Source organism: Alexandromys fortis, unplaced genomic scaffold (assembly GCF_014885135.2).
Source record: "Alexandromys fortis isolate MF-2015 unplaced genomic scaffold, M_Fortis_MF-2015_v1.1 scaffold_70, whole genome shotgun sequence".
NCBI lineage: Eukaryota > Metazoa > Chordata > Mammalia > Rodentia > Cricetidae > Alexandromys > Alexandromys fortis.
The window spans coordinates 8,413,604-8,423,804 of NW_026067955.1; the positions used below are offsets into that span (position 1 = coordinate 8,413,604).

Sequence of the window (10,201 nt, forward strand, 5' to 3'; positions counted from 1 at the left end):
GATCTACCTGCCTCTGCCTCTCTAGTGCTGGGATCAAAGGCATGTGCCACCAGGCATTGTCATTGCTTAAAATTCTCAAATGCTTAAAAAAGTGAACTTTGGGAAAACTGTGTGAATGTTGTAGTACTATACACTAAAGACATCTCTGAAAGAAGGTGCCGCTCTTCTGAGTGAGAAGAGTGTCGAGAGCAGGCCTGTCAGAGTCAAACCTAGAGCCCATGAGCTGGCAGACCTTAATGGCACAAAAGGCAGTGCTCTGGCTGCCAGGAAGAATGCTCATCACCTGGAATTAGAGGCAAAGGAGGACCGTGGGTCTCTACAGTGTCACTGGACTGTGGGTCCTTACAGCATCACTCTGAGGGGGACCGAGGGTCACTACAGCATCACTCTCAGGGGGACCGTGGGTCCCTACAGCGTCACTCTCAGGGGACCATGGGTCCCTACAGCATCACTCTCAGGGGAACCGTGGGTCCTTACAACGTCACTCTCGGGGGAACCGTGGGTCCTTACAGCATCACTCTCGGGGGACCATGGGTCCCTACAGTGTCACTCTCAGGACTGAGCACTGGGCTGACCTGATTTTGAAGGGCGATGCCCTTCTATTTCTTTTTTTTTCTTTTGGTTTTTCGAGACAGGGTTTCTCTGTGGTTTTGGAGCCTGTCCTGGAACTAGCTCTTGTAGACCAGGCTGGTCTCGAACTCACAGAGATCCTCCTGCTTCTGCCTCCCAAGTGCTGGGATTAAAGGCGTGCGCCACCACCACCCGGCTGATGCCCTTCTATTTCAATGACTCACTGTGGCGTGGCCCAGACATCACTAAGTCCTGTGCCAGCCTGTGGGTATACACAAGTCTATGCACGTGCACATATGAAGATGCAAAGATTCTTTTCCAGAACAAAACTATTAAAAATGAAGGTTTTATTGCCCTCCAGACAAAAACCTAGCAAACTTACTGCCTGGCATCTTTGCCAATTCAATATATGAATCTCTGTCTCTCAGATGATCTTTCTAAGCAGCTTCCCATTCTTCTAGTACCCCCATTAGTGAGTTGAGTAAGTCATTGACTGGTGATAAGTGTGTGTATGTGTGTGTGTGTGTGTGTGTGTGTGTATGCACACTTTTATAGAATCACAAGTGAGGGACTGTAGAAGAAATGAAAGGACACAGATGTCAGGGTTTATTGCTGGGACTCATCAGATTAGACTATCACAAAGGCTAGAAGATTTCACACACCTGAAGGCAGCTTATTTAGGTGTAGGACACAATTCACGAGAAGAGGTAGCAAGTGACAGCCCGACCCAGGCTCCAAGCCCAGGAAGTACCATACCAATGCTGTGTTCTCTATTTCTGAAGCTGGGATTTTGTATGGTGTGGGTTTGGGAGGATAGAGACAATATAGGACCTTGAAAGAAGTCTGCTGCCAACATGGCCAGGGTGGAGGGCTGAAGCAGGTATCTGTAGCAGAAGCTAGGTCTGGGTACTGCGTTTGTTTGAGATGGAATTTCTTTCTCTGTGTAGCTCTTGCTGTCCTGGTACTTGCTCTGTAGACCAGTCTAGCCTAGAACTCAGAGATCCTCCAGCCTTTGCCTCCTAGGTGCTAGGATTAGAGGTGTGCGTCACCACCACCCAGCTCTGTGTATTGCTTTTAAGACAAGAGTTGTTTAACAGCACATCAGTGGGAGACGCCTAACTAGTGATTCCTGTAAGACATCATTTTATTCTGCAGGCAAGGAAGTGCCTGGCTCAGTTAACAGCGTGGGACCTCTGCTCTTATCATCTGCATACAGGTACGGCTGCACAGACAATACAGTATCACAGAGATCAAGAAGCAAGGCTGCAGCCAGGTCAGGGAAACAGGAGCTGGATCAGCCAATCCTGCTGGAAGGAAGTGGGAATGGAGCCCACAAAGAGAACGAGGAAAGGCATTACTGGCCCAGGGATTGGGTACGGAGATTAGGAGAGAGGTGGAGCCTGTGGCTTATCTAGGAAGGAATGCCCTGAGTTCACAAGACTAGGCTTCTAACACCTTAAGGAACCTAGTCAGGAGGTTGACAATCACTGTCCCATAGTGATAACAAAAAAGATAGGTAAAGGAATTACACCCAGGTGCTTGCTTTCCATTCCAGTCCCCAAAGCTACTGTAAGGAACCCTTGCTCCTTCCCATGATCTCCCTCCAGGCTCAACTGAGTTTTGTCTGCTCTAAGAAGTCCGTCCAAACTCACTGCCTAACTGTCTTCATCTTTAGCTGGTCTCTTTTAAAGACTGGAGTTTACAGAGACCCTGTCTGGTCCAGTCTTGCCCGTCTTTCCTCTTGCAGGGCTCAGACTCTGTGGTCTGACTCCGCTCTTGCAGATTGTCTCCGGTTTCCTCTATGCCATTTAAATATGTGCCTACTTCCTGACTTACATTCTGCATCTTCCCTTCTCCATGCTGACTGCTTAGTATTCATTTTATTGAATTTTTTTCAATCGACATGTTGCTCTCAGTTTGAGAAGGGAGGCAAATTATGTGTAGACCTTTTTTTGGTCATCCTGACACTTCTATTAAGACCGAGTTTCCTAGGCTAGTCTCCAAGCTCTTAGTACCCTGACCTACAGCCACAGCTCACCGAAGGCCCAGCATTGTGCTGTCCCTTTGTGCCTGCTGATTAGCTTTTGGTTAGTACATCATTCAATCTGTTTCTAGCCACAGCTCAACTGTTGGCTGGCTATTCACCTACAAGCCCGGATTGTCCAATAACCCTACCCCTTTCCCTGAGATTGTAACCCACCAGCTCTCAGCAGAGCCTAAGGGATTTGAGGACCCAGGAATCTGCGTTGCTCAGGGCTTCTTGGATATCCACACCACCAGAAAGCAGAGATCAGAGTGTCCCAATAGGGAAAAAGGAGTTCCCAAGAGCTCCTCAATCCAGAGTCACATAGTCGAGGCTCGCGAAGACTCGCGAGTCTTCTGACGTCATTCCGAGCTCACAACTCTGGCAATGCGGTGGCTACAGGCCCAGTAGTGCCCGGCGGCAGCCGCAGGAGAAAGGTCTGCAAAGAGCCAGGCCGAGGAAACCCAGCCTTCTCCCGGAGCAGCCGCCAGGTGCCATCTTCAATGGCGTACACCAACGTGGATACACGGTTGACAGTATAGACGGTGTCCCCACGCACCACGGACGTGAAGAGTGCTCCCTTGCTGTTGACAAACTGGCCAGGAAGCGATGTCCACTGGCCTGTGACCAGGTTGAGGCAATCGATGGCACAGTGCAGGAAGTCATCAGAAGGTCCATTACGCACCACATAGAGACTGTCACGATGGGCCACCATAAAGTGGCCGTAGCTCTGCGAATGACACAATTCAGCCACCAGCAACCACTTGTCCATCTGCACCACGTACTCAACAACGGCAGTGATATCTGCCGGCCTCCACAGACACACAAAAAGGCGGCCACGCGCGTGGGCACAGGGAACCCCTGTAGCTGGCTGTGGCAAGTCTGCCACAAAGCTCCAGCAGCCTGTGGTGGGATCGTAGCACTCCACGGAGCTCATGGGCGTCCTCTGGAATTCGCCACCAATGGCATAGAGGCGGCCTTCAAAGCCGGCCAACGCCAGATCATACCGTGGCTGGTGAGGGCTGGGGAACTCGCACCAGGTGCCACCTTCTGGGTCGTAACAGAAACTCAGCTCCACAACCTCCTTACTGGCGCCACACACACCACCCACGATGTAGAGCTTGTTGCCAAGAGTGGCCACGCCTGCCAGGAGCGTGCTGGCCTCCAAGGGCAGTGCAGCTAGCGTGCGCCAGGCATCCTCTTCCTCGTCCAGGTAGCACATGGTGCGCGACGCGTCCTCTAGGAAGCCAGGTGTGGGTGTGTGCGTGCTCACGGCCACGTAGGTGCTGGGTCGCAGCCCCGCCACGTAGGCACGGGCCTCGGGCAGCTCCAAATCCGCCACCAGCTCGTGCGCGCCGTCGCGGATGAAGAGCGCGGCGCTGTGCAGCACGTCGTGCAGACCAAAGGCGGCGGCGGCGTCGCAGAGCAGCGAGCAGTTGTCCGACGTGACGCTATGCTCCAGGAAGCGCGCGAGCACGGGCGCCTGCAGGAACGCCGCGCACTCCACCGCCTGCAGCAACTCGTCGTCGGCCGCCAACGCCGGCCGCTCTCCGCGCAGCACCCGTAGCGCCGTGCCGAAGCCCGCGGCGCTCAGCGCACCCAGGCGCACCTCGGCCGCGCGCGCCTCCCGCATGCCAGAGCGGAAGAGCCCACGGAAGAAGCCGCAGTGCTCCACCAGCAGCGACTGCTCGGCCTGGAAGAGTTGGCCGTCCACCCACACCTGCACAGGGACCTCGGGACCCGGGGACATGTTAAGCCAGAAGGGCGGAGGCCGTTGCCGCTGGGGGGCCTAGATTTGCCTGGGGCCACTGATCTGGGGCTACCCCGGGGCGGGGAGGAAAAAAAAACTTCCCTGGGGACTATAAATACCTTCCTGACTAAAGATAGGACAGCTCATGTGATGTAGCCCGCAAGCTTGGATGGCCGCCTGGCCCAGAGGACATCTGGACACCTGTGTGGTCACTCTGTTGATAGACTGGTGACAAGGGCCAGTGAAATGGCCCAGCAGGTTCTTTCCTACAAGCCTGTTTGACCTGGGTTCAGCCTGGAACCTACATAAAGCTGGAAGGAGGAAACCTGCTTTACAAAGTTGCCCTTTGACTTATGGAGTCACACTATGGCATGCATCCCACCTCCACGGAGACGCAGTACTTTTTTTTTTTTTCTTTTTTTAAAGAAATAGTGACAATATTAACCATATACGAAATAGCCACTGCACGCTGGGCCCTGTCAGGCCCTCTTGTAAAGATAATCCATTTAATTGGCACCATCCCATGCTGTTTTCCCCACATACAAAGCATATACCTTGGCTCTGTTCATTTTTCAATAGAGGGGCTGGAGAGATGGCTCAGTGGCTAAGAGCACTTCAAGAGGACCTGGGTTCAATTCCCAGCACCTACATGTCAGTTTACAACTGTATGTAACTCTAGTTCTGGGGATCCACCACCCTCACACAGACACACATGCAGGCAAAACACCAATTCGTATAAAATAGATAAATAATTAAAAAAAACTGGGATCAATAGAAACAGCTATTGACAGTATTGGGACAAATTCCATAAGGTGTTCTGAATGAAGCCTGGAGACTTTATGTGACCTGTTCAAGGTCATTCAGCTGGGGACGAGCGTTCATCTGCTCAAAATGGTGGGGCAGGCAGAATGAAGAGAGACCAAAGAGGAGCGTCAGGATTCCGAAGTGTACCTTTGCCCAAGCTTACAGTGTAGCCTAGTCAATCCCCCACTCAGGTTTTGCCTGCTTGTATGTAGGTGTATCACATACAAGGATGCATATCTCCTTGGATGCGAGGAGAGGACCTCAAATGGCGTGGAACTGGGAACCAGGATTACAGACAGTTGAGAGTCACCATGTAGATGTGGGTATCAAGCCCCCATCCTCTGGACGAGGAGCAAGTGCTGGCTCTTACTGCTGAGCCATCTCTGCGTTTCCAAATCTCTTTTCGAGCCCATTTCCATCCAGTGACCCCTACAGGCAGAAGCCACCCCTCACTTAGAAGTGTGGAGCTGGTGTTTGGTCCTCACTTGCCTGACCCTCTATGGTGCGGTCGTCTTGGGTGAAGAAAAGTATAGGTGCTGGGAAGATGGTATACCCGTGGATGAGAAAGTCTTCTTCATACAATAACTTAAAACTCTTTCTTTTCAAGACTGGGTTTCTCTGTGTAACAGCCCAAGCTGTCCTGGAACTAGCTCTTGTAGACCAGGCTGGTCTTGAACTCACAGAGATCTGCCTGCCTCTGCCTCCCGAGTGCTGGGATTAAAGGCGTGCGCCACCACCGCCCAGCTACAATAACTTAAATTGAAGCTACACTTAAACTGCTTTGTGATAAACACTTTGACTCCTAATCCTTGCAACACTCATGAGTGGTTACTATGACCCTACCCCCCAAACTGTGCCAAATACACAATATCCATTACTTTTTACAGCAACGCTATGAGCTGGATATCTTTGATAGACAGGGTCTAATGTCTCTTAGGCTGGTTTCATACTTGCCGTGCAGTGAGGGTGACCCTGAATTTCTGACCCTCCAACTTCTACCTCCCGAGTGCTGGGATTACGGGCATGTGCCTAGTTCAATTAAGTGCTGCGCTGGGGGCTGAACCCAGAGCTTTGTGCCTCCTGGGCAAGGACTCTGCTTACTGAACTGTACCCCAACACTGAACTAGATCCTACAGATGGCCCCATTTGATAGATAAGGAGCCCAAAAGCAGAGGTTTAGCCCAGAAGCAACAAGGGCCAGATCTAGGGCCAGAATGCAACCAGTTTGACCCTAGTGTCTGTGCCCTTAACCTTGCTGCTCTGTTGCCTCCTGAGCCAATGAGAGGCAGTGGGAGGAACTTCAAGCTCACTAATTCCCTTGAGGACTTGGCACAAAGTGAGAGAGAGCCCTGGCCAGGATCTTGTAGCTCGGAACAGTCAGCCCCAGGCCTCCTGCAGCTCAGCCCGTGGCACTTTTCCAACTGTACACGACTTTCTTGTTGACCATCTAACACTAGGTCCCAAATGTCAGATGAAAAGGAGTTTTTGATGATTGCCTTCTCTTACCACTACATTTTGTAGGCCAGGAAACTGAGGCCCAGACTTTGAGAGGATGGTCTATGCCCTTTGGGAGATGTTTGGCTTTGGTCCTCCCTTGGGAAGACAGAACAGCTATCCCTTACCAGACAGGAAGTAGGAGGGCAGGAAACCTCCCCTCCCCTTTAGGACACAGACACAGAACATGTAGATGAATCTGCAGGCCCAAAGAAAATGTGCCTCCCTTAAGGCACTCTCTAGTTCACCCCATCAAAACAGCCCTGGGGTGTGGGGACCACTTGTGTGAGCCTGGGAAGCCAGAGGCCTCGAAGACACTGCCAGAAATATCTCAGATGCTCTGCCCCAGGGACTAGGAAGGAAGAGAGGAAGAAGATGGGGGTGGGGTGGGCAGAAATCCCATGAGTATCGTCCCAGGCCCTCTGCAAGTATCTCTCCTCTGAGACCAGACATTGGCCTAGAATGCTTCCAGCAGTAGGCATGACAACCCCTTCTTGGAGACAAGTGAACGCTGAAGGGTCAGATCTTTGCTCATATTTTTGTGAGGCCTTAGTGTCAGGGAGAGATTGTCTGGGGGCTTGCAGATGAGGGGGCTGGCTGCTTTTCCTTAGTTATGAATGACAGTATAGGACTTGACAGACTCTGTCTATTGGCCCGATAGCCTACTCGCCACCTAGCCTGGGTCTGTCTCTTCACCTACGTAGCCTTGCCACAGACAGGAGTGACGCGAGAGAAGGCAGGCTGTCAGGAGCCCAGGTCTGCTGCAGAGTTGCCCTCAGCTAGTCTGGTCCAGACACCTGGTAGAAGCCAGAGAGAGCCGAACAGAACCATCACAGGCCTCTCCTAGAACGCAGTAGGCAAAAATTACAAAACTCATCCAGACTGAATAAAGTTTATCCTCCAACCCATTTTATCCCAAGTCAAGACCTCTTGAGTGGATGGGAGGTCATACACACACTTTGTTTCCACCTTCCACAGCCTGATGATGCGGAGGGGTCCAACTAAGGTGGAGATTGTGGTTCTGAATCTGAGCTGAAGCTCTGCCCTTTGGTCTTACCCTCAGGGCCCCAGCTGGTGTTGTGTACAGCTGGGAGTTTCCTCCTCCCAGATCCTGAGTGGCCCTCTGGGAAATGGAGAGGACAAGGAACTGTCTTGGCTGTGGGCAGCCCACAGAGTTCCCAGGCCCTGCCTGACCCCTGCCCGACCTCTAACAAACCCCCTCTCCACTTTGCATTCCCCACACTAAGGGAGGTGGGGGTGGGGAGGAAAGGCAGGCATCAGGCTCTGAGCCTTGAAGCAGCACAGACCCAAACCTTAGTCGTATTTGCAGCTGCACAGCCAGCATCCAGTAGAGTCTCTCTTTTTATTTAATTAAAACTTTTAAAAGATTTATTTATTTAAGTTTTATGTATGAGAGTCTTGCCTGCATGTATGTATGTGCACCACATGAGTGCTTGGTGCCAGAAGGTGTCCAATCCCCTGGGATTTGGTGTTAGAAATGGTTGTGAGCCCCCAGGTGGGTGATGGGAACCAAATCTGGGGCCTGTGCAAGAGCGATAGGTGTTCTTAACTGCCGAGTCATCTCTCCAGCAGGGTCTATTCAGTGGAATCCTGAGCTCCAACCTACTGGAATTCCCAGCAGGCTGAGGGAAATCCAGTTTCTGTTCCAGAAGAACTGTATCTGATGAAGGAAACATAACTTTTGTCCTTGGAGAAAACAACCCCTGCCCCCCCCCCTCAGGCCCCTACTAATCACTTGTCCCCCTCCTCTTCCCAATTAGCCTCCTTTCTATTTTCATGCCTTTTAGTTAATTGTTGGCCACCCAATGAGTTCAGTTAGGATTACTTACAGGAGCACCGGTAAAAGTGTTTCGTTTATTTTGCGATGGTCTCACAGGTAACTCAAGCTACCCTGGAATTCACTCTTATAGCTCAGAATTAGCTGACCCGATTTGATGGTGGAGCCTTTTTTCAGTCATGGTGAAGACAGTCCAGAGGACAGGGAGTACCTTGCAGCTCCTGGGCTTGGGAAAAGGATGAACACGATACTAGGAGTCAGGATTCTTGCCTGGCACCTGGAGCTGTGTGACCACCAATTTGCCAAAGCTACTGAGCCTCTCCAGGCCTCAATTCCATGCCTGAAAAGTGGGATTTGCAACTGACTTCCAAGGTTCTACTCAGTTTTGATACTGTGATATATCATAGAACAATCATAGAAAGCATGTGTTGTGGCCCTGGAGAAGCAGTGACATCACAGAGCTCCCGGAAGCTTAGCTTTATGTGCAATTGCTCATGGGTATCTTGGTATCAGGAAAGACAAGTCCTCTTTCTCACCTGTTCATCCCCTACCTGTTTTGTGCATCTCTTGAGCACTGACTGCATGCCCATCGCTGGGCCCACATTTCAGTATCTGAAGTCCTCTATCACAATTTTGATTGAGAGGACTAGACAAGGAGATGAGCTACTTGACCAAACAGTATAACCTCGCTCTTGAGTAAAGAGTCCTTGACCTCTTGGTAGGTGGTTAAGAGGTATGTGCTTTTAATGGAGAGTAGAAGGAATTATTGATAGTTTTATGGGTCATGGGCCAAGTTCTAGATTCTGGGGCCAAGTTCTAGGTTCTAGTTCTAGGTTCTATTTGTTTTCATGTTATCCCATCTAATCTTTAATATTATACCAGTTTTAAAGATGAGGAACCAAGATCAGGGAGATTAAAGTAGCCTATTGTAGAGTCTGGCAGCAAGTGGCATACTCCCAAGGCCTTTGCAGGCCGGGTCAGCGTGTCAGAATGCTAGACAAGCAACTATCAAAGCAGGGGACAGAGGCCAGGCAAAAGAACTGGTCAAAGAGGCCCTGTTTCCTTCCTAAGCCTTGGACTTTAAGCTTAAACAGGACCTTTTGTTAGTCCCAGTTTTAAAGATGAGGAAACTGGGCTGACAGGATGGCCGACAAGAGAGTAAAGGTGCTTGCTGCCAGGTCTGATGACTTGAGCCTGACTCCCAGAACCCACACAATGGAAGGAGAGAACTGACTCCCTCGAGTAATCTTCTGACCTCCACACACATGCTCAATCAATAAACAAACAAGCAAGCAAATAAACAAATGCAAAAAGTAATTTTTAAAAGGTGAAAAACTGATGCCAGGTTTTATTTATCTTTTTGGTGTGTGTGTGTGTGTGTGTGTGTGTGTGTGTGTGTGTGGTGGAGGTCAGGGAACAGATTGCAGAAGTCACTCATCTCCTTGGACCACATGAGTACATGGGTCCCAGGGATTGAAGTCAGATCATCAAGCTTGTGGTCAGTGCCTTTACCCACTGAGCAGTCCTGCTGGCAGCACCATGGCATACTCCCAAGGAGTATGGACTTTCCAGGCAGGGTCAGCGTGTCAGAATGCTAGACAACTCTTTCCTTTTGTTTTTGAGATGGGGTCTGATGTAACCTAGGCTCCTCTTGTAGTCCTGACCTTGTAGTGGAAAATGGTCTCGTACTTCTGGTCCTCTTGCCTCCAACTCGGAACAGCTGGGATTATAGGCATGTACCATCCGTCGTCAATGGAGTTTA

At 50.7% G+C, this 10,201-nt stretch overlaps 1 protein-coding gene across 1 annotated transcript; it reads right to left on the reverse strand.

The window, feature by feature from the left end:
* Positions 1-2,966: 2,966 nt before the first annotated feature.
* Positions 2,967-4,343, reverse strand: Kbtbd13 (kelch repeat and BTB domain containing 13). Its single transcript, XM_050151784.1, has one exon. The coding sequence runs from the start codon at positions 4,341-4,343 to the stop codon at positions 2,967-2,969; it is 1,377 nt and encodes a 458-aa protein (XP_050007741.1).
* Positions 4,344-10,201: the final 5,858 nt, after the last annotated feature.

Bases quoted from the DNA above. Each gene is read 5' to 3' on its own strand.
- Kbtbd13 (XM_050151784.1), bottom strand. From the start codon at position 4,343: ATGTCCCCGGGTCCCGAGGTCCCTGTGCAGGTGTGGGTGGACGGCCAA.